Below are 26087 nucleotides of genomic sequence, written 5' to 3' on the forward strand. Positions count from 1 at the left end.
AATATTAAAGGCCTACTGAAATGAAATTTTGTTATTTAAACGGGGATAGCAGGTCCATTCTATGTGTCATACTTGATCATTTCGCGATATTGCCATATTTTTGCTGAAAGGATTTAGTAGAGAACATCGACGATAAAGTTCGCAACTTTTGGTTGCTGATAAAAAAGCCTTGCCTGTACCGGAAGTAGCGTGACGTCACAGGTTGTGGAGCGCCTCACATCTGCACATTGTTTACAATCATGGCCAGCAGCAGCGAGAGCGATTCGGACCGAGAAAGCGACGATTACCCCATTAATTTGAGCGAGGATGAAAGATTTGTGGATGAGGAAAGTGAGAGTGAAGGATTAGAGGGCAGTGGAAGCGATTCAGATAGGGAAGATGCTGTGAGAGGCGGGTGGGACCTGATATTCAGCTTGGAATGACTAAAACAGTAAATAAACACAAGACATATATATACTCTATTAGCCACAACACAACCAGGCTTATATTTAATATGCCACAAATTAATCCGCATAACAAACACCTCCCGCCTCCTGTCCATATAACCCACCAATACAAATCAAACACCCGCACAACACACTCAATCCCACAGCCCAAAGTATCGTTCACCTCCATAAAGTTCATACAGCACATATATTTCCCCAAAGTTACGTACGTGACATGCACATAGCGGCACGCACGTACAGGCAAGCGATCAAATGTTTGGAAGCCAAAGCTGTACTCACGGTAGCGTGTCTGCTATCCAACTCAAAGTCCTCCTGGTTGTGTTGCTGCAGCCAGCCGCTAATACACCGATCCCACCTACAGCTTTCTTCTTTGCTGTCTTCATTGTTCATTAAACAAATTGCAAAAGATTCACCAACACAGATGTCCAGAATACTGTGGAATTTTGCGATGAAAACAGACGACTTAATAGCTGGCCACAATGGTGTCCCAATATGTCCGCTACAATCCGTGACGTCACGTGCAAACGTCATCATACCGAGACGTTTTCAGCAGGATATTTCGCGGGAAATTTAAAATTGCACTTTACTAATCTAACCCGGCCGTATTGGCATGTGTTGCAATGTTAAGATTTCATCATTGATATATAAACTATCAGACTGCGTGGTCGGTAGTAGTGGCTTTCAGTAGGCCTTTAAAGGCCTACTGAAATGAATTTGTTTTATTTAAACGGGAATAGCAGATCCATTCTATGTGTCATACTTGATCATTTTGCGATATTGCCATATTTTTGCTGAAAGGATTTAGTAGAGAAAATCGACGATAAAGTTCGCAACTTTTGCTCGCTGATAAAAAAAAACCTTGCCCCTACCGGAAGTAGCGTGACGTCACAAGCGGTAGTGCTGCTCACAATTCCCCGTTGTTTACAATGGAGCGAGAGATATTAGGAGCGAGAAAGTGACGATTACCCCATTAATTTGAGCGAGGATGAAAGATTTGTGGATGAGGAACGTTAGAGTGATAGACTAGAATGCAGTTCAAGAGATATCTTTTTTCGCTCTGACCGTAACTTAGGTACAAGCTGGCTCATTGGAATCCACACTCTCTCCTTTTTCTATTGAGGATCACAGATTTGTATTTTAAACCACCTCGGATACTATATCCTCTTGAAAATGAGAGTCGAGAAGGCGAAATGGACATTAACAGTGACTTTTATCTCCACGACAATACATCGACGAAGCTCTTAGCATGAGCTAACGTGATAGCATCTGTCTCAAATAGAGATAGAAACAAAATAAATAAATCCCTGACTGGAAGGATAGACAGAAGATCAACAATACTACTATCAGGAGACACCGAACCAAACACTGGACATGTAAATACACGGTTAATGTGTATTCGACGCCTGTCGAAGCCTAGCAATGCTGTTGCTAATGACGCTACCTTAACAACGGGACCTCGTCAGAGCTATGATAAAAACATTAGCGCTCCACCTACGCCAGCCAGCCCTCCTCCGCTCATCAACACCCGTGCTCACCTGCGTTCCAGCGATCGACGATGCGGTCGGCGGCCCGGAGACGTAGGAAGTCAAGGTGAGTTCGCCGCTAGCGCGTCTTCTATCCAACAAAGTCCTCCTGGTTGTGTTGCTACAGCCAGCCGCATACACCGATCCCACCTACAACGTTCTTCTTTGCAGCCTCCATTGTTCATTAAACAAATTGCAAAAGATTCACCAACACAGATGTCCAGAATACTGTGGAATTTTGTCGAAGAAAACAGAGCTGTTTGTATTGTGTCCAAAAGGGTCCAAACACTTCCGTGGACCTCGCGACGTCACGCGCATACGTCATCCTCCAAAGGCGTTTTGAACCGGAAGTTCCCCGGGAAATTTAAAATTGCACTTTATAAGTTAACGCGGCCGTATTGGCATGTGTTGCAATGTTAAGATTTCATCATTGATATGTAAACTATCAGACTGCGTGGTCGGTAGTAGTTGGTTTCAGTAGGCCTTTATAACAGAAAGAAACAACCCTTTTGTGTGAATGAGTGTAAATGGGGGAGGGAGGTTTTTGGGGTTGGTGCACTAATTGTAAGTGTATCTTGTGTGTTTTATGTTGATTTGATTTAAAAAAAACAAAAAAAAACGATACCGATAATAAAAAAAAAAACGATACTGATAATTTCCAATGTTACATTTACAGGCCGATATTATCGGACATCTCTAGTACAAAGTATACATATTAAAGTGTCTTTTGACGGAAGACAACGAGTGATAACAGAGAGAGACACACCTGAACAGCAACAATGGGAAGGAGGACGCTAATTGGTTGACACAAAAGACGCGGCGCTGACAAGTCAGGTGAAACTAATAAAACAATCAAACAAACAAAACCTAATCTCAGCACATTTCATTGACATGCAAATCAAACTCAAAGTTTTAAACACAAAATTCGTTTTAAGATTCACCGCGAATTGTGGGGTTTTTATTTCAAAAAATAGCAACTTTACGTGTTCGCAAATAAGGGTTTGTGCGTCGAGGTGCGCGCGCACGCCTGCCTCGTGCGCACGGCGCTTGCTCGGCTGCACTCGGCACTTGGCGGGAAGACAGTGCGCGTGAGTCCCCGTCCTTCGTGCGTCGGCAGCACTTCTCGTCCCGCTTTGGAACCGTAACACCGACTGCAGGTCGGCTCCGTTGCCGCGGGGTGGGTGGACGTCCTGGGGTCCGTGTTTCGGGCAATGAGGACCGCAGCGTGACCCGGGCACAGTAACGCGTCGACGCTTCTTTTGTTGTTGTTGTTGTTGTTGAGGAAATAAGGTGAGAAGTGGAGGACATCATGGCAGACGCAAAGTGCCTTCTGAAAACACCAAGGTAACAAATGGCTTCTTTTCTTTACCCAAACATGTCGAAACTGCGTTTTGTCGCAATATTCAAATGAATGTTGCGGTCGACGCTTTATAAGAACTGTCATGAAGTGGATGCGATCCTAATCCCTGACGTAAATACCATACCAAACATGCTAGACTGGCGTCATTTGCTCCAGATTATGACAATATTATTTATGTTCCTCACTGCTAACGACAGTCCATAACCTGCCACAATATTTAGTTGTTGTGCATTTATAAGGTTGGCCAAGAAGTAAAAATTCCAGCAGTAACAATACATAACCTTCCTTTGCTGTCATTCCAATGAGGTGCAAAATTAAATGAGCAAAACACTTATAATAGTGGTTCTTAACCTTGTTGGAGGTACCGAACCCCACCAGTTTCATATGCGCATTCACCGAACCCTTCTTTAGTCCATCCATCCATCTTCTTCCGCTTATCCGAGGTCGAGTCGCGGGGGCAGCAGCCTAAGCAGGGAAGCCCAGACTTCCCTCTCCCCAGCCACTTCGTCCATCTCCTCCCGGGGGATCCCGAGGCGTTTCCAGGCCAGTCGGGAGAGATAGTCTTCCCAACTTGTCCTCCTACCGGTCGGACGTGCCCGAAACACCTCCCTAGGGAGGCGTTCGGGTGGCATCCTGACCAGATGCCCGAACCACGTCATCTGGCTCCTCTCGATGTGGAGGAGCAGCGGCTTTACTTTGAGCTCCTCCCGGATGACAGAGCTTCTCACCCTATCTCTAAGGGAGAGCCCCGCCACCCGGCGGAGGAAACTCATTTCGGCCGCTTGTACCCGTGATCTTGTCCTTTCGGTCATGACCCAAAGCTCATGACCATAGGTGAGGATGGGAACGTAGATCGACCGGTAAATTGAGAGCTTTGCCTTCCGGCTCAGCTCCTTCTTCACCACAACAGATCAATACAACGTCCGCATTACTGAAGACGCCGCACAGATCCGCCTGTCGATCTCACGATCCACTCTTCCCTCACTCATGAACAAGACTCCGAGGTACTTGAACTCCTCCACTTGGGGCAAGATCTTGGAGATGGCACTCCACCCTTTTCCGGGCAATGCCATGGACTCGGACTTGGAGGTGCTGATTCCCATCCCAGTCGCTTCACACTCGGCTGCGAACCAATCCAGTGAGAGCTGAAGATCTTGGCCAGATGAAGCCATCAGGACCACATCATCTGCAAATAGCAGAGACCTAATCCTGCAGCCACCAAACTAGATACCCTCAACGCCCTGACTGCGCCTAGAAATTCTGTCCATAAAAGTTATGAACACAATCTGTGACAAAGGGCAGCCTTGGCGGAGTCCAACCCTCACTGGAAACGGGTCCGACTTACTGCCGGCAATGCGGACCAAGCTCTGACACTGATCATACAGGGAGCGGACCGCCACAATCAGACAGTCCGATACCCCATACTCTCTGAGCACTCCCCACTTTCTTTAGTGAAAAATAAAATGTTGGTTTTTTTTCAAATTCAAGACAAAGTTATGTTTTTGGTAACACTTTAGTATGGGGAACATATTCTAAGTAACAAAGACTTAATTTAAAGTTATTTGGTTAGGGTTAGGGTTAGAGGGTTAAGGTTATAATAAGGCCATGCCGAATAAGGCATTAATAAGTACTTAATAATGACTAGTTAAGAGTCAATATGTTACTAATTTGCATGTTAATAAGCAACTAATAAATGGTGAATATGTTCCCCATACTAAAGTGTTACCATGTTTTTTTACTGGTGCACAAAATGAACCGTGCATGAACATCACCTTGTTCAAAGAACAAAACCAACACCGTGCATAAACTCACAACAAATTACACACCTGCAAATCAGTCTGACTTCTGCTGTTGCCGTATCCGTAATACGCCGATAGGGAGAAGTTTTTATTTACACGATGAGTCGGGTGTGTCTTGACCTCCGCCGAACCCCTGAGCCCGACTCACCGAACCCCTAGGGTTCGATCGAACCCAGGTTAAGAACCACTGACTTATAATATATGTAGGGAGACTACATTTGAGCAAAATGAAATTTTTACTAAGTCTGTCAAAATTAACTATAATGTGATTAATCATGAAAATCATGCATTAATCATGGACACACTTAGATTATTATTCTAATTTATTTTGACCATTCATGCTCTTTTACCGTAACCGCTGTACAGTCAGTACAAAAATGAGTGACAAGCCTCTAATTCAGGGGTGTCAAACGTACGGCCCGAGGGCCGCATCAGGCCCTCGAACAGGTTTTACCCGGCCCACGGGATGAGTTTGCCAAGTATAAAAATTAACCTGAAATTTTTGAATGAAATAAACTGCTGTTCTAAATGTGTCCACTGGATGTCGCAATAGCAATCATTTGTATCTTTGTAGATGATGCTACATATGTAAAAAATAAATCACATGATGCTAGTACATCTGTCGAGGAAAAGGATCAAACTACATAAATAACATACTGTCATTTGATTTTGATATAAAAAAATGTATCATGATTGATTGAAAATTAACACCAATGAGTTGAATGATGAACATTATCACATAATTTATTCAGAAAATATAAACAACAACAAATAAAGATAAAATACAATTAACCGCAACATATAAGTGTAAAAAAAACAAAAAAACAACATTATGATTTGTACATTTCCAGAATGTGCTTGTTCTATTTTTAAACAAAGACAACAATCTGAAGTTGTCTTTATTTTTAAGTTATCGTGCCGGGCTTTTACCAGTCCGGCCCACTTGGGAGTAGATTTTTCTCCATGTGGCCCTCGATCTAAAATGAGTTTGACACCCCTGCTCTAATTGGTGTGCTCGCTGGCAAATTTCACTCCAGAATACAGCCTGCAAGAACTTTAGATAAAACTGTTACCAAGTCTTGTGTAAATAAATTACAGTACTTAAGGTAAAGCGCTTAAAAACATTCCTGGATGACATTTTGGCAATGAGATTGCATTCGTGTATAAATATTGGGGTCTTTTCTTAAGAAAACATGATCATGATTAATCAAAATTCCAAAATTGTATTGATCTGTTTTTTAAAATTGTTTGACTTTTTTATTTATTTATTTTTTTCAAAAATCAGCTAATTTGCAAAAGAGAATTAAAAACTTCTTTTTCACAATTTTTTGGGGGTTAAACAGTACACTTTTTTGTCTCAAAAAATCTATCTCACTCACTATTAATCGATAATTAAAAAATATGTGAGAATTAGGTCTATCAAAATGTAGTTAACAATCACAAACAATTTATTGCATTAATCTTGTACACACTTTGATTAATCATGCAATTTATTTTGACCGTACAAGCCCTTTTACCTTAACCGCTATACAGTCAGTTATCAGATCAATGCATACGTCAGTACAAAAATTAGTAATAAGAGTTTGACTGGTGTGCTCGCAGGCAAATTTCACTCCAAAATTTGATTAATCTGATTTTTAAAATTGTTTTTGACTTTTTTTTAATTTTATTTTTTTCAACCAAAAATCAGCTAATTTGCAAAAGACAATTTAAAATGTTTTTTTTCCACAATTTTTGGGGGGTTAAACAATAGTACAAAAAAGCTATCTCACTCACATTAAGTCGATAATTAAGATATTTGAGAATTAGGGCTGTCGAAACTAATGAGTTAACTCGTAGTTAATCACATTTTATCGCATTAATCTTGTACACACTTAGATTAATCATGCAATTTATTTTGACCGTACAAGCTCTTTTACCTTAACCCCTATGCAGTCAGTTATCAGATCAATGCTTAAGTCAGTACAAAAATGAGTAAGAGTTTGACTGGTGTGCTCGCTGGCAAATTTCACTCCAGAATACAGCCTGCAAGAACTTTGGATAAAACTGGTACCAAGTCTTGTGTAAATAAATTACAGTACTTCAGGTAAAGCGCTTGAAAACATTCCTGGATGACATTTTGTGTATAAATATATGGGGTCTTTTCTTAATCAAACATGATCGTGATTAATCCATATTCCAAAATTAGATTAATCTGACTTTTAAAATTGGTTGACTTTTTTTTCTAACAAAAATCAGCTAATTTGCAACAGATCATTAAAAACTTATTTTTCACGATTTTGGGGGGGGGGGGGGTTAAACAATAGTACACTGTTTTTCTCTTCAAAAACATGCATTTTTCCCGCAAAAAAGCTATCTCACTCACATTAAGTCGATAATTAAGATATTTGAGAATTAGGGCTGTCAAAATTAATGAGTTAACTTGTACTTAATCACATTTTATCGCATTAATCTTGTACACACTTAGATTAATCATGCAATTTATTTTGACCGTACAAGCTGTTTTACCTTAACCGCTACGCAGTCAGTTATCAGATCAATGCTTACGTCAGTACAAAACTGAGTAAGAAGAGTTCGACTGGTGTGCTCGCTGGCAAATTTCACTCCAAAAAACAGCCTGAAAGAACTTTAGATAAAACTGTTACCAAGTTTTGTGTAAATAAATTACAGTACTTCAGGTAAAACCTTTAAAAACGTTCCTAGATGACATTCTGACAATAAGATTGCATTTGTGTATAAATATAAAGGCTCTTTTCTTAATCGAACATGATCATGATTAATCAAAAATTCCAAAATTTGATTAATCTGATTTTCTTTCAACCAAAAATCAGCTAATTTGCAAGAGGTTTTAAAACTTTTTTTCCACGATTTTTTGGGAGTTAAGCAATAGTACAATTTTTTTTTTCTTCAAAAACATGCATTTTTCCCGCAAAAAAGCTATCTCACTATAAGTCGGTAATAAAACATATGTGAGAATTAGGGCTGTCAAAATGAATGAGTTAACTCGTAATTAATTACAAAAAATTATCGCATTAATCTTGTACAAACTTAGATTAATCATGCAATTTATTTTGACTGTACAAGCTCGTTTACCTTAACCGCTATACAGTCAGTTATCAGATCAATACATACGTCAGTACAAAAATGAGTAAGAAGAGTTCGACTGGCAAATTTCACTCCAAAATATCAATCAATCAATCAATGTTTCTTTATATAGCCCTAAATCACAAGTGTCTCAAAGGGCTGCACAAGTCACAACGACATCCTCGGTACAGAGCCCACAAAATACAACCTGAAAGAACTTTAGATAAAACTATTATCAAGTTTTGTGCAAATAAATGACCTTCGTTCAGGTATAATACTTTTTCTGACAAGAAAATTGCATTTTTTTACAAATATAGGAGCTATTTTTTAAGCAAACTTTAAATTTTGCAAGCAAGTAATCACCTGTGATTAATCATGATTAATCCAAATTCCAAAATGTGATTAATCTGATTTAAAAAGAAAAGAAAAAAAATCTTTTGAGAGCCCAAATTATTATGGTTGTTTTGTATTTATTAAACAATACAATAGATCCCCACAGCTTAACTGTTTGTTGACAAAAATAATTATTTTACCTTTTTTTTTTTTTTTTTTTTACAAAAATCATCTAATTTGTGAAAGAAAGTTTAAAACTTTTTTTTTTAAACGATTTTTCAGGGGTTAACAATAGCAGTTTTTTTTTCTTTTCAAAAACATGCTGTTTTCCTGCAAAAAAGCTATCTCAATCACCATAACTCAATAATTAAGATATGTGATGATTAGGGCTGTCAAAATTAACGAGATAACTCACAATCACAAAAAATTATCGCATTAATCACATATAGATTAATTTTAACGTACAAGCTCTTTTAGCATAAGCGCTCAGTGATCCGATCAATGAATACGTCGGTACAAAAATGAATGAGGAGACTCTGACTCTGTTTATGTGTTCACTGGCAAATTTAACTCCAAAATACAACCTGAATGAACTTTAGATAAAACTGTTACCAAGTTTTGTGCAAATAAATGACGTGCATTCAGGTAAAATGCTTAAATGATCCTGTATGACATTCTGATACTAAAATTGCATTTGTGTACAAATATTAGGGTCTTCTAATCATGCAAGAGAGTAATCACCTGTGATTACTCATAAATAATCCATATTCCAAAATTCGATTAATCGGATTCATAAAATTATTTGACAGCCCTAATTTCATTTGCGATTTATTGCGAAATCCGGTGCACCAATGGAGTAAGGTTGTTTTTTTCCTGGTGCAACGGCGGTCATAGGACTCAAACTGCTGATAATAGAAATTGGTATTTTCCAAAAATACATTCACTTCAAGTCACTGCTGTGCTTTAAATATAAAATATGTCACAACAGGCTTAGTTTCCACTAAGTAAGAAAAAACAACTGCCAGTTTGCGTCAGGATTTCCAGAACACATCACCGCATAATTGTGCGGAGGCTAGCTGTTGTCAGGTGTTTTGATGTCTTCTTTGGAGATCGTACCTCATAGTGCATCAGATCCACTTATCTTCAGTCCCTCGTCTTGTTCCTCCATCCCCTGCTTGCTCACTTTTCCCATGACGCCATTGTTTACTCTGGGCAGTGTTCATTAGGCTTAGCGAGGTGGTTGGTGATCTTTAGGGTTTCAAGGGGGAAATGCTTATAATTTGCTTTGAAAAATGCGGATTGCAGAAAAAAACAGCCGCTCTCTTTTTGATAAGCATCCCCTGTCTTATTTTTAATTGAAATTGATTATAATCAAACGGCATTACAGATGATTGATTTGGGTTATCAAAGTAAAAGTGCACACTGGAAAATGTCATTCTGGCATTTCACCGTGTTTTTAAAAACATTTTCTATATAGGTTTTGTTTTTTGTGTGTATTGGACTAAGTGACGGTTGTGCATAATCCTGCTAGCCCTACAAAAGTCTTTCGAGTCTGGTTTGAAACCTACCAAAGTGGTTATGATTTCTTAGCTGGCTGAATCACCATGGTTTACAATAGGTTGTCCCTTTTTAAATACGGGGAAATTACCAAAATAATGTAATATTTTAATCCAACAATAATCTTTAATACTTGGATGAGACTCCAGCTGGTGACTGTGTAAAGTCTGATGACCGTGGACATCGAGGCCTCAGCTGGTAATCAATAAATCAATTATCCATCCATTCATTTTCTCTACCTCTAATTCTCACAAGGGTTGCGGGTAAGCTGGAGCCTATCCCAGCTGACTTTGGGCGAGACGCTGGGTGCACCCTAGACTGGTCGCCAGCCCATCACAGGGCACTTATAGACAACCATTTACGCTCACATTCATACCTATAGACCAGTGGTTCTTAACCTTGTTGGAGGTACCGAACCCCACCAGTTTCATATGCGCATTCACCGAACCCTTCTTTAGTGAAAAATAAAATGTTTTTTTTTTCAAATTCTAGACAAAGCTATATGTTTTTGGTAACACTTTAGTATGGGGAACATATTCTAAGTAACAAAGACTTAATTTAGAGTTATTTGGAAACTAGGGGAACATATTCTAAGTAATAAAGACTTAATTTACAGTTATTTGGTTAGGGTTAGGGTTAAGGTCAGGGTTAGTGCCGAATAAGGCATTAATAAGTACTTAATAATGACTAGTTAAGAGCCAATATGTTACTAATTTGCATGTTAATAAGCAACTAATTAATGGTGAATATGTTCCCCATACTAAAGTGTTACCATTTTTTTTTTACTGGTGCACAGAATAAACCGTGCGTGAACATCACCTTGTTCAAACAACAAAACCAACACAGTGCATAAACTCACAACAAATCACACACCTGCTAACCAGTCAGCTGTTGCCGTATCCGTAATACGTCGATAGGGAGAAGTTTGTATTTACACGGGTGTGTTTTGACCTCCGCCGAACCCCTGAGGCCGACTCACCAAACCCCTAGGGTTCGATCGAACCCAGGTTAAGAACCACTGCTATAGACAATTTAAAGTCTTCAATCAACCTAAGGATAGGTATAAATCAATTATTATGACAATAAATGTAAATGACCGGGCGCAAGAGGGTTCACTCTGTGTGTCATTGTCAGCACCTGGACACTTTTGATCCATAGCAGAAATAAATGAAGGAAGTGAACCCTCTTGTTAGCCATCCACTCTTTAGCTTTGTTGGTGGAGGCGGGGCTGCTGTCTTACAGACACAGTATGCAGGGACAGAGGCTCCCTCGTCGCGAGTGAGAAGCACTGCAAAGTCACTAAAATTACGAGTAAAAAAGATGAGTAAAAAGCCAAATGTTTGGGAATATTTCGGCTTCCAAGCGAATTAGCAAGTCGCGAGGGAGAAGCACTGCAAAGTCAGTAAAATGATGAGTAAAAAGATGACTAAAAAGCCAAATGTTTGGGAATATTTCGGCTTCCAAGCGAAATAGCACGATAAGCCCATCAACACGTACAGAGGAGCTTGTATGCCGACTTTGTTGGATAGCAGCTATGTGAACATGGACACAATTACTCTGATAAAAAGACTAATCGGAATAAAAATGCTTCATGTAAACACGCCATTCGGAATATTCTGACCCAATCACACACTATGGATCAAAATGTCATTCTGATCGAGACGGGTTTATGCTGTAAGTCATTCTGGTTAGAGTGCATGAAAGCACTTCTTCCACAATGTGGGTTGAAATGATCTTTACTGCTCATGTCTTTGATGTCTGCTACTTTGGTAGTGGAGGGGGACTAAATTTAATAGTCTCGGAATGAAGATTAGATTTTCTTGCTGCTGTCTCTCCCTAATCAAAATATACAGAAGTAGTGTTATATACTGTTGAGTTTGTTGCTCTAAAGCAGGGGTGTCAAACTCATTTTAGCTCAGGAGCTGCATGGAGGAAAATCTGTGCACACGTGGGCCGCACTAATAAAATCATGGCATTAAAACTAAAAAATAAAGACAACCTCTGATTGTGTTCTTTGTCTTACTTTGGCCAAAAATAGAACAAACACATTCTGAAAATATTACAATAAAAATATAGAAAAAAATACCCGGCAGCGGTAAAGTTTACATCCATGAAGGACAGAAGAAAGTGAATGAATGTTTATAACTGAATAAAGTTACATATGCATAGAAATGTTTTTATTTTTTTAATGAATTAAGTAACATTTATGACAACCTTTTTCCAAAACACAATTTAGAATGTGAGATATAACAGGATAATGCATAAGTTTATCATTTGTTTTCAAAACGGTTACAAAAAAGTGACACCCCAAAAATTTACTGTGAAATCCCATTTTTATGACTTGATGGGGTCAATGGGGCCCCATTTGAAAATTCCTAGCGCCAACACTGATGGAGTTTTGGTGCGTGCAAAACAGCAGCAGGTGGCTGTGGCCTGCGGGCCGGTTCTAATACTAATCAGATATCATCCTGGGGGCCATAGATAACTCATTTGCGGGCAGGATCTGGCCCGCGGGCCTTGACTTTGACACCCCTGCTCTAAAACAAAACAATCAAACAGAAGGAAAAATTTATTAAAAAAAAAAGAAAAGAAAGGAAATTAATGCAGTGACAGTGTTGGACAAGCAGAAATCCACAAAGCCATGTTTGTTTTCAGCGGAAGTCTACTGCTTTTTCAGCGCATGCAGTGAGCGAACTTGTCCAAAAGATGGTGCCATAGCACAAGCAATAACACCTCTTTCCGTTTATGGTATGGTGCTGCGCATGTCAAAGTAAAGAAGACAGATTTAAGGTGTGATGCATGAAAATGCAAGTCATAATCAGATATTTTTTTCCAGGGTCCATGTACACAGTAACATTGTTGTTTGAATGATGATCAGATGAAATACTCTTTGCCCATGTACACAATGGCAACATTTAGTCCATGCGAAACAAACCACCCGACAGTTTTTCCAACCTGGGATGAAAACTGCCCTTTAAGTTTTAGATATTTATTGAAGTGCAGTTTTTGCTGACAGTTTAATAGTTTGTTTTAGTTTGCTTACTCTTTTAGGACCTTTGAAAGTTATACACCGTCCAATTACAATGAAAAATAGGACTAATGAGAAATAAGTTGTTTGAAAGGGTTACTTGCATTATTATTATATATTATGATTACATTAGTGCTTGATTTGGTCCCAAAATAATGTTTATTGGCAATACTTTGTGGGACATAATTATTGGCCTGAGGTCTAGCATCACCAAATGTATGCCTTCCTCCATCCATCCTTGAAGAATGCTAATCATAATCTCTTGTGGATGTACTACCAGTCTGTGGTTGCCAGTGTTCTGTACTACATTGTAGTGTGCTGGCAGCATATCTAAGAAGGACAGCTCCAGACTGGAGAAACTGATCAGGCGGGCCGGTTCTATGATCGGAATAAAACTGGACTCATTGGTGACGGTGGCAGAGAAGAGGACTGTGGAAAAACTAGTGAGCATCCTGGATGATGCCAGTCACCCTCTGCATACCGTTGTCAGTAGCCAGAAGAGCCTGTTCAGTGCTAGACTGCTTCATCCCAAGTGCAGGACTAATAGACTCAAAAACTCCTTTGTCCCACACGCCATTAGACTGTACAACTCCTCTCTGGGGGGGAGGGGGGTACTAGGATGACAGGGGATGCAAAACAATAACAGTGAAATACTTTTTCATAACATGGTCACTACTGCCTAGTTTCTCTTGTTATATTCTTATTTTACTGTTATTTTTATTCTCATTGTTGCTTTTTATTTTTATTTTTTACTTTTTACAATTTTGTACACTGCTGCTGGAATTTAAATTTTCCTGAAGGAATCAATAAAGTACTATATATCTATCTATCTATCTATCTATCTATCTATCTATCAGGTGTAGACCAGTGGTAATGTTCATGAACAGGTCAGACAAATATTTGGAAAATGCCTCCCACATTCTGCAATTTTTGGACGTTTAAATGTCAACTTGTATCGGCATGATGCAAAGTGTAAAGTATGGATGATCATGATCCAAAGCACACCGCATCATGTGTCAATTGTGGTGGTTGCAGTTATAGGTACCTGCACATTGAATGAGCTCGCTGGTTGTTTATTGGTCATCTGACTGCTGAAAGAACAATTATGAGGCATTTAGGGCTGTACCCTAGCTCACATTCAGCCAAATATTACAACACTGCCAGCATGGCGCTTCGCTTCTCAGTGCACATGATTAATGGCACTCAACACTATTTGAAAGCAAAGAAATTGGATATTTTCTCTGACCAAGTCGGTGGCCTAATCTCAACCCAATAGAACATGCTTGAAGAAAGAAGCAAGATTCAATCAGACTCCATTCAAAGCATAACAGGGGAGCTCGTCACTAAGTTTTTAAACTCATTGTGCAGATCTCCATGCTTGTCTGTCCAAAGTTTCGTAACAAGAAACAAATATCGCCACCTTTGGCCAGGCGTGTTTTGAAGCTTGCAGAGCGGCATCTCAGTGTTTGTAGCTTTACCTTTCTTGTTTGCTTTGAAGTAGGCCTGCACGTTTAATCAATATTGAGGTTTTAATTAGTGCGATAGATAACTGCAAGAGGCTGAGGTCGTTTTGTTTTTTACTCTGCTGTCACCAGCATTTGAGTGACGGACATGACATGTTCGCCAATCAGAATGGCTGAGCCTCGCGTTAATTCGTCTCTGGCTTCAAACAGGGATAAGGAGGTCTCACTCTGTGCATCGCTCTCAGCACCTGGGTGCGTAAATTTAACAAAATTAACCGAATGCAGTGATCCCTCTTTTCAGTCACTCATTTTGCTTTCGGTGGGCGGAGAGTGGGGACCCAGTTTTACACACACAGGAAGCACGTGCAGACAGCCTCACTACTCGCGTCTCGCCAGTAAGGCGTTCCGCAAAGTAAGAAAAATTAGGATAAAAAAAATACGACTACAAAGCCAAATCTTCCGTTGTGGTAATATTTCAGCTTTAAATCGGATGGGCAATATACGCCCATCAACACAGACGATTGAGTGAGTGTCCTAGTTTTTCCAACTGGGACAAAAAATGCACTTCAAGATGTTCAATATTTATTTAAGTTACATTTTTGCTTGCAGAAATGAGAGTCCCTATTTTTGTTTATTTATTTCGAATAACAAAGTTGTTTCTCTTCCAATTGCAGGACAATGGTAAACAAACTGTTAAATGTTTACTTGCATTATTATACGCTATGATTACAATACATTATAAACACGGTATAGTTTTATCAGTTATTTCTTCAGTTTTAAAGCATGATGTAGACAATATCTCCGAGCCTGTCTGCATAAAGCTAAATATTTGTTTAACACAATATGCAATAATTTACTATGTGTGGCACCCTGAGACAAAAATATGTCGGGCAGTCTAAAAGTAACATTACTTTACTCATTATTCTTTGCAGTTTTATGCATTTTTATGTATAAAAAAATATATGTATAAATGTATGTATAAAATATAAAAATCGCAAATCAAATCACAATTTGAGAGAAAAATCGCCAATTTTTTCTCCAAAATCATGCATCCCTAATTTGAAGCCTAAATGCCATGTTGCCTACTCTGCCATTCACTCTCTTGTTTTTTCTCTCGCTCTCTTTCTTAACACTGTTTCCGCTTGTATGCTCTCTGTTACCACCCTCTACAGCGCACCACCTAAGGGTCCCGGACCCTCTGTTGAAGACTACTGTCTTAAAGAGACAGTAACATAAATATGTTTTAAGTCCGATACTGTCACATTACCTTCATTTAATCACTATAAATGAAACATAATCACTCTAATTAACTTTATTATAGCCATATCAAGATGTTATTGTTTAGTCCTGCGAATCTTTGGGCACCACACGATTCGATGTAATTTTTGGTGTTAACGATTCAATTCAGAATCGATTCTTCATTCAAAACTATACTTGGTTCAAAATCAATACTTTTTTAATAACATTAAGTGCCAGTTCTATGATTAACTACATTCCTCTATAAAATAAATGGCTCTGATCATTTTTTTAATATATAAATGTGTGTGTGTATATACGTGTGTATGTATATAAGTGGAGATACATATATGTATTTTAGGGTTGTACGGTATACCGGTATTAGTATAGTACCGCGATACTAATGAATCATTTTCGGTACTATACCGCCTCTAAAAAGTATCGGTCCCCCACCCGACGTGACCACGTGTCATGCAGAACACCCTCAGGCAGAGGTGCTTTAAGACATGGATCGCTAGCTAGCTACCAGCTAATAACTGTCAGCAGTGTTGTGACTACTTCAATATCACTAATCCTTGTCTCCATGGAGACAAATAAAGTATGATTATTTCAGATATCAACCTTGAAGGCAAGGCAAGGCAAGGCAACTTTATTTGTATAGCGCTTTTCATACACAAGGCAGACTCAAAGTGCTTCACAGACAACAAAGTGAAATGAAAGAAAATAAAAGCAAAATTAAAATGCAGACAATACAAATAAAAACAGTGCAGACGTTAAAAGTTAAAAGATTAAAAGATTTAGCTGAAAGCTAAGGTGAACATAAAAGTCTTCAGTCTAGTTTTAAAAGTAGTCAGAGTTGGGGAAAGTGACATCTTCAGGAAGTTTATTCCAGCTATTTGTTGCATAGTGACTGAATGATGCTCTCCCTTGATTATAGTTTACTCTTGGAACCGCTAACAGATTGGTCTCAGAAGATCTTAGTGATCTAGAGGGCTTATATAGTGGGAGCATATCAGTGATATACTTTGGCCCTAGACCATGTAGTGATTTATATGTGAGCAGGAGGATTTTGAAATCAATTCTCTGATGTACAGGGAGCCAATGTAAGGATTTAAGAATTGGTGTAATGTGCTCACATTTTTTGGTCTTTGTTAGAACTCTAGGAGCAGCGTTCTGAACAAGCTGTAGCTGTACAAGTTTTTCAAAGTCTTGAGCTGACATGAGCCCTCTAAGTCTTTTTACATTTTTGAGGTGATAGTAGGCCGATTTTGTTACTGATTTGATGTGACTGTCAAAATGTAAATCAGAATCTAAAATAACCCCAAGATTTCTGGCTTTATTTGAGGTTTTCAGGGACAGTGATTGAAGGTGTTGGACGACTTTAAACCTTTCTTTTTTAGCACCAAAAACAATTATATCAGTTTTATCTTCATTTAGTTGTAGGAAATTTTGGCACATCCAGTGTTTGACTTGCTCAATGCACTGGCACAGAAGATCTATGGGGCGATAGTCATTTGGTGATAGCGCTACATAGATTTGGGTGTCATCGGCATAGCAATGATGGTCAATGTTATTATTTTGCATGATTTGTCCTAGTGGGAGCATACAGATGTTAAATAAAGTCGGCCCCAAGATTGAACCTTGGGGGACTCCACGCGTTACGTTGGTTGGTTCTGATACAAAGTCACCAATGGAAACAAAATAGTTCCTATCTTGTAGATATGACTTGAACCAGCTTAAAACTGTGCCTGAGATCCCCACCCAGTTTTCCAACCTGTCCAAGGGTGCATGACAGCTCTATAAGCTTCACATCACACCACACTGTCATAAATATGTGCCATATAGTGAAACCACACTAAACAATGACAAACACAGTTTGGGAGAATATTTGCACCGCAACACAACATAAACACTAGAGAACAAATTCCCAGAATTCCCTGCAGCACCAACTCTTCTGGGAAGCTACAATATAAACAAACGCCATTCTACACCTACATCCACTGAAATGATACCAAGTACAAGAGCGTATCTCGTCGATACTACTATGATTACATCGATATTTTTTAGCATCACAAAATCTTCTTTCGTTTAAAAAAAAAAAGTATATTATGTTTATAAACTCAGGAAATATGTCCCTGGACACATGAGGACTTTGACAATGACCAATGTATGATCCTGTAACTACTTGGTATCGGATTGATACCCAAATTTTGGTATCATCCAAAACTAATGACAGAAGAATAAGTGATTATAACATTTTAACAGAAGTGTACATAGAACAGAAAATAACCAGATATTACAGTAAATGAACAAGTAGATTAATCATAAATTTTCTACCACTTGTCCTTAATAATGTTGACAAAATAATAGAATGATAAATGACACAATATGTTATGGCATATGCCAGCAGCTAAATTAGGAGTCTTTGTTTGCTTACTTACTACTAAAAGACAAAGTTGTCTTGTATGTTCACTATTTTATTTAAGGACAAACTTTCAATAAAAAACATATGTTTAATGTACTCTAAGATTTTTTGTTAAAATAAAGCCAATAATAACATTTTTTGTGGTCCCCTTTATTTAGAAAAGTACCAAAATATTGGTATCGGGACAACACTGATTTATTTATGTGTATATATGTATTTATATGTGGTATGTATGTATGTGTGTGTGTGTGTGTGTATGTATATGTGTGTGTGTATATGTATATATATATATATATATATATATATGTGTATATATATATATATATATATATATATATATATATATATATATATATATATATATATATATATATATATATATATATATATATATATATATATATATATATATAATATGAAAAAAAATAAAAAATAAAATGTTTTAATCAATTAACAATCATTACAAATAAGAATCACGATTAATTCGAAAATCTATTTATTTATTTATTTGGACACTCCTATTATCGTGAGTAGCCTCAAAGCGCTTCCCAAACTCTCAACTGATCAAAACTCACATCCGGGCAAGGAAAAACTTAAAAGACCCCAGCTGTGGAAAAAGAACAAAAAAAATTTAAAAAAGGATGTTGATTGGGTGTAATCAGTGAATTGTTAAATTAATAGATAATTTGGAAGTTCAGTCCATTTGGAAGCTAACAGCTAGTCATAGGGGATCTTCTTCCGGGCTCAGTAGGGTCAGCTGCACAGAGACGTCCAGAAACTGAGCTGGAAATAAATGCTTGTGTTGTTCAAGGAAGCCTGCATGGGCACAATAAAGAGCTTCCCTCTGACGGCTAATTACATTGACTCATTCCAAGCGTGACACGTACGAACATATGCGACGGGCAGCGTGCCACTCAACTTGGCACGTACTTTGTGTCCAAGACCCCTCGAAAGCGAGATGTTTAGTGTTTGACAAGACTCTGCTCTGACTAAGTCAACACTGTTGTCATTGTTGTTGTCCTACAGTAACTTCCAGTCATCTGCCATGTTTGAAGGCTCGGAGGCTGTGGAGGCAGAGGGGGGCAGCACAGAGAGCACGGTGGCCTCCTCCATCAGCGCTTGTAAGAAGGTAAGAAGAAAATGATTTAGCAACTATGTGGATGACTGCTCTCTTTACACGTGTGCATGCATGTTGGTGTTTGGATGAAGTTTTTCATTTCTTTTTTAGTGGGTGTCACCGAGGTAGAGCAGTAAGAGGGACTGCCCGGCCTTTGGTGCGGCCGAGTAGATTTATCATCTCCCACTTTTAGTGAGATAGGAGGGAGAATTGCACAGATCAATGGGCTGAGGCAAACGCGAGATTGAATTTCCTTTGAGTGTGTGCGTTGTACCTTACTCTGTGTGTGTGTGTGTATTGGAGTGCGGATACACACACTCATGGGCTTTTAATTAGCCTGCAGCGCTCACAATCTTAACTGACTTCTGCTTGAAAGCCCTGTTAAGACTCAATGTGATGTCGACTGTATTATTGGGCTGACCTATAGCAGCAACTTTCCATTACAAGATGATGTGAGTCTATGTCACGTTAAACCGGACTATCAGCCTACACAGGTCTATTCCTTAGGGGGGTAGCATGTCATGTCACTAAAAATACACAATGAGATTGAGTATGGTGCTGATAATGATAACAAATGGCCTACCACTAGGGATGTAACCATACTTGCCAACCCTCCCGATTTTCCCGGGAGACTCCCGAATTTCAGTGCCCTCCCGAAAATCTCCCGGGGCAACCATTCTCCCGAATTTCTACCGATTTCCACCCGGACAACAATATTGGGGGCATGCCTTAATGGCACTGCCTTTAGCGTCCTCTACAACCTGTCGTCACGTCCGCTTTTCCTCCGTACAAACAGCATGTCGGCCCAGTTACGTAATATATGCGGCTTTTACACACACACAAGTGGATGCAAGCCATACTTGATCAACAGTCATACAGGTCACACTGAGGGTTGCCGTATGAACAACTTTAACACTGTTACAAATATGTGCCACACTGTGACCCCACACCAAACAAGAATGACAAACACATTTCGGGAGAACATCCGCACCGTAACACCACATACACACAACAGAACAAATACCCAGAACCCCTTGCAGCACTAACTCTTCCGGGACTCTACAATATACACCCCCCCACCCACCGCGGTAAAATTCCAGACGGTTAGTAATACTGTTTAAATTTGTAATTACCGAAAAACCAACCTTTTTTTTTAGGCAACACTACTTACTTTCTGGAAACAGAAGTGCCGCTGCTCTTGCGCACTAGCACCGTTAGACTTGGAAAAAAATGACGGCAACTACACAGACTTTGCTCTGGAGATGTTCCCTCCGAGAAAACGGAGACGATTGCTTCGCTTCACTTCATTTCACTCTCTTCTATTTTCGTGGAATCTCGGAGTGCATTTAAGAGCGCACTTATTAGATGACGACAGGTGTGGACAGTATTGGAGACAGAAGCATTTGTCCCGATTTGCCATACAGCAGGCGATGTGTAGGGAACGTTGCCACAACTTGTTTATAAAGTCTTATTTTGTTTACTGAGATAGTCACTCGTCTTTTTTTTTAACTGCCAACTTTGTTAGTTGTCCAATAACATCAACACTAGCTAAATGTATTGTCATCTCATCGAATTGAACGGATGTGTTTTCAGTGAGGCACAAAGATTGTGTATTAATTGTGAGAGGTATTACTCGTGTTTATTTTTGTTGGCCAAACTCCAGCACCCCCCGCGACCCCAAAAGGGACAAGCGGTAGAAAATGGATGGATGGAAACTGTTGCACTGAAACACATGGTCTTGTTGTTGAAGAACGAAGCTTGTTTATTTGACTTTATTTTCATTAGCCAAACTGCTCTGTTTTATATTGATATCAAAAAGTAAACACCGTGTTTTTTTTACATGTGGGGTTTTTTCGTTCCACAAAGTTATTACTTTAAAAACAATTCATGTGACATAGCCTTAGTGTAGACACTGGCCCCGCGCACACTTTCTCTACTGAAAAGAGCGCAACTGTCATCTTAATAACTGCACATTGCACATCTTGTAGATCGCTGACCTCGGGTATATCTCGGATATATTAGAGTATGACCACATTGCAGACAGGCTGCCTCCGCTCCAGACAGTAGTGCGCGTCTTATGTACGTCATCACAACATCCTGTTTCGGTGATCAAAGTCTTTGTGGGTGGCTGAATTTTTGGTGTAGCAATAGTGCGTAAATAAACCGCTATATATATATATATTGTGTGTGTGTGTGTGTGTGTGTGTGTGTGTGTGTGTGTGTGTGTGTGTGTGTGTGTGTGTGTGTGTGTGTGTGTGTGTGTGTGTGTGTGTGTGTGTGTGTGTGTGTGTGTGTGTGTGTGTGTGTGTGACCATTCATAAAACATAATACCTAATTTGTTTTCACTTTAAAGAAACACAATTTTTAAGGTGTCTTTTTTTCTTGGTTACAGTGGAGTGCCATGATCAATTACATGTAGGGGAAGCTCTGTGTTTATATACGTTTAGACCAGGTTTTTTTTTTTTTTTTTAACCTTTTTTTTTTTTTTTAATTTTTTACCTCGGGGCTCAACTTTTCCACTACTGAGGGGCTCAAGGCCCACTCAATTATGTACACTGAATTAGTAATCTTACTCTAGATTTTAATCATATTCAATAATTACATCTAACCTACTTAAAGTTTAACAACCATGTCAAATGATACGAAAGCACGTGTTAATCACAAAGATGATTATTTGTGACCCGTGCTGGCAAAATGAGTCGGAATACGCACAGGCTAATTTTGACCTACAGGCAAATAAGTGAAAAAAATGTATCTTGGTTGAAATTGAGATTTTCACAAAAATGAGTCCATAAAGCCACAATCTAGCGATCCCAATCATCGAAATAGCAAGAAAACATCTTAAATCACCTTTATTTGAAGGTTTTGTACGAGGTATGTCTTCAGAAATTATTCCTTTGTGTTAAAATTCCTTGAGAAAATCAAGTGTTTTCAACGCTCACTCGCGGCAATAAGGGGGAATCCCCCTAGCCATATTTGGTATCATTGTGACGCCAAGTTTACGTACTTTCTAAAAATGAGCATGGAAATCCAGATGACGCCATTCTGAACCAATATAATTCGAGTTTTTAAACCTGTCCCGACGTAAACAAATCCGGCTTGTTGCTAAGCGGTCGCTGTGAGGCGTACCCTCATTGGTTGAATCACCCCGTGCGGTGCATTGTGGTATCATGGCAGCGCCCTGATGAAAAACAACACAGAAATTCGAGCGGAATATTTGGTGAAAAAAGGTGATTTTCGAACATTTAATTATTATTTTTGTGGATAAGTTAGACTGTTTTACATTCCGTAATGGATTTAGAAGGTGGAGAGGGTACACAGGCGGTTGCAAGTGCGCTAAATTCACTGCAGTCGGCGAATCTTCTTAGTGCTGCTGGTCAGGAATATTACGGACAGCTGACCAGCTGACAAACTGACCAGTGAACAAAAAAACTGACATAACAGTGTTGAAATTTTTGTACATAACCGTTTTCAATAGAGTTGAATATATATTTTTCCTTTAGACATGGGATTTGACTTTAATTGTACCAATTTTGGTGTTGCTACAAGGACTTTTAAGGTATGGTTGCTATGGAGTTTTGTTTTGGAACATTCTGTTCTGGAACAGTAAACTTTAAGCTGGTTTTTCTCAAAACGGACCCTCAAACTTGGTCGACTTCAATCGGATGTAACTCGGTCATTTTCTGTCCGATTCCAACAAACCATATATCATTTTGAAGGTCTTTAGATGGAGAATGTGTAAATAACAATGACTCAGTTTTTAAAATTTCCTCATTGTGACTCATTTTGCCAGCACTGGTCACATTTATTTAATACATTAACTTTAGGCTTAGGTCAGGCTGATTATGAAAAATAAGTACTAACGAAACATACTGCATAAGAAGGTCCTCATAAATAACTGACAAACAATAAATGTACATACAATTATGTTATGCTAAAATAAAAAAAGGTTTAAAGGCCTACTGAAACCCACTACTACCGACCACGCAGTCTGATAGTTTATATATCAATGATGAAATCTTAACATTGCAACATATGCCAATACGGCCGGGTTAACTTATAAAGTGACGTTTAAAATTTCCCAGGAAATATCCGGCTGAAACGTCGCGGTATGATGACGTATGCGCGTTGACGAAGTCAGTTTAACGGTAGTTGTGGTACCCCGTAGAATCCTATACAAAAAGCTCTGTTTTCATTTCATAATTCCACAGTATTCTGGACATCTTTTGCAATTTGTTTAATGAACAATGAAAGGCTGCAAAGAAGACAGTTGTAGGTGGGATCGGTGTATTAGCAGCGGACTACAGCAACACAACCAGGAGGACTTTTTTGGAGAGCAGACGCGCTAGCCGGCGACCTCACCTTGACTTCCTACGTCTCCGGGCCGCCAAACGCATTGGGTGAAGTCCTTCGTCCTTCCGCCGATCGCTGGAACGCAGGTGAGCACGGGTGTTGATGAGCAGATGAGGGCTGGCTGGCGTAGGTGGAGAGCTAATGTTTTTAGCATAGCTCTGTGCGGTCCGGTTGCTAAGTTAGCTTCATGGCGTCGTTAGCACAGCATTGTTAACCTTCGCCAGCCTGGAAAGCATTAACCGTGTATTTACATGTCCACGGTTTAATAGTATTGTTGATTTTCTATCTATCCTTCCAGTCAGGGGTTTATTTTTTTTTGTTTCTATATGCAGTTAAAGCACGATGCTATCACGTTAGCTCGTAGCTAAAGCGTTTCGCCGATGTATTGTCCGTGGAGATAAAAGGCACTGAATGTCCATTTCGCGTTCTCGACTCTCATTTTCAAGAGGATATAGTATCCGAGGTGGTTTAAAATACAAATCCGTGATCCACAATAGAAAAAGGAGAGAGTGTGGAATCCAATGAGACAGCTTGTACCTAAGTTACGGTCAGAGCGAAAAAAAATTATGTATTTCACTGCATTCTAGTCCGTCACTCTAACGTTCCTCGTCCACGAATCTTTCATCCTCGCTCAAATTAATGGGGTAATCGTCCGAATCGCTCTAGCTGCGTTGAAAACAATAGGAAAATATGAGGGAGTGAACAACTGACAACGTCACGCTACTTCGGTAGGGGCAAGGTTTTTTTTTTATCAGAGACCAAAAGTTGCGAACTTTATCGACGTTGTTCTATACTAAATCCTTTCAGCAAAAATATGGCAATATCGCAAAATGATCAAGTATGACACATAGAATGGATCTGCTATTCCCGTTTAAATAAAAAAAATTCATTTCAGTAAGCCTTTAACTAAACTGTCAACATCAAAATGCAAATGAAAATACTGCTTAATCAATTTAGTTATAAATATTCTGCTTAAGAAACTTCTCTTTGACTTTAGCTCCAGACTTCTCATGTTTGTTTGATATTGTCATTACTGCCACAAGTGGTGGAAAAATGTATTACAACTGAGTATCGCTCCAGCCCATACAGACCACAGCTGAGAAAAATATATTTTTTGCCGGCCCTCAAAGGTGTGCTCGCAATATAACAACGGGCCTATGGTTTAAAAAAAAACTGGCTTACATTAATGTATGTTGTTTCTAAATGGGAAAAGACATTAATGTCTCCTGTTTTCATGTTCGCATTTGAGCTAGTGAGCTGGCGCCAGTCAGTCCATGAATTTGATCACAGTGCAATTATCAATCACTGTTTATCAATAATTAGAGTTTATAACGATATAACCTACTCAGTGGCCTGGTGGTTAGAGTGTCCGCCCTGAGATCGGTAGGTTGTGAGTTCAAACCCCGGCCGAGTCATACCAAAGACTATATAAAAAATGGGACCCATTACCTCCCTGCTTGGCACTCAGCATCAAGGGTTGGAATTGGGGGTTAAATCACCAAAAATGATTCCCGGGCGCGGCACCGCTGCTGCCCACTGCTCCCCTCACCTCCCAGGTGGTGAACAAGGGGATGGGTCAAATGCAGAGGACACATTTCACCACACCTAGTGTGTGTGTGACAATCATTGGTACTTTAACTTTAACTTTAATTACTAACCATCAGAAATTTTAGCAAAGTTATCAATATTACCGTTTATTGTTACATCCCTGGATACACGTAAATCTTTTAAATGCAATGAACTTTTTATTTACCGCCGTAATTAAAACATCAATAACTTTTAAATATCGTAAATAAGTAAACAATAAAATAAAATACAATTGACTCTCAATCTCTGTCAGCAAAAATTGCATTTGAGTAAATATGGAACAGTTGTCCCCCCCAGTTAGAAAAACTGGGTCAGGGGGTTTTGTGTTGTCTTTTTTGTTGCCGGCACTTTTCAATGGATTCAGCATTCTGGCTCATTCTCCATGTTGATGCTCATCCGGTTTAAAGCCGCATTTGGCTTTCCAGTCATCGTTTTTCCCTTTTAATTTTTGTTAAATTATTGTGCTTCTCACTAGCGAGTCTCCGTCGCTGCTCCCAGTGTGTTTAAGCCAGCGTCTTGTCCCCACATTTTCTCCTTTCTCCTCAGTCTTCTTTTTTCTGCTTTGGTCCGGCTGCACCAAACACTAAATATACCTCAACATTTACAGTTTGAGGGTTCTGCGCAGTATCTTGGCTGTTCCTAGGACTGCGCTTTTCTGGACTGAGGCTTCAGATGTTGTTCCTGGGAACTGTTGGAGCCACTTTCCCAGTTTGGGGGTTACTGCTCCGAGCGCCCCCACTACCACGGGGACCACGCTAGCCTTGACCTTCCACATC

At 39.2% G+C, this 26087-nt stretch overlaps 1 protein-coding gene across 4 annotated transcripts in view; it reads left to right on the forward strand.

Moving 5' to 3' along the window:
- LOC133663657 (A-kinase anchor protein SPHKAP-like) overlaps positions 1-26087 on the forward strand; it is a 383555-nt gene that overhangs the window by 278560 nt on the left and 78908 nt on the right. For 3 of the 4 annotated variants that reach the window (XM_062068311.1, XM_062068312.1, XM_062068309.1), the window contains one exon: positions 19281-19383. In XM_062068311.1, the coding sequence (XP_061924295.1) occupies positions 19281-19383 (103 nt within the window). Of the gene's footprint in view, positions 1-2980; positions 3314-19280; positions 19384-26087 lie in introns of those variants that run through there. The other variant, XM_062068310.1, reaches the window with a different exon arrangement.

Source organism: Entelurus aequoreus, linkage group LG13 (assembly GCF_033978785.1).
Source record: "Entelurus aequoreus isolate RoL-2023_Sb linkage group LG13, RoL_Eaeq_v1.1, whole genome shotgun sequence".
In the NCBI taxonomy this organism is placed as follows: Eukaryota; Metazoa; Chordata; class Actinopteri; order Syngnathiformes; family Syngnathidae; genus Entelurus; species Entelurus aequoreus.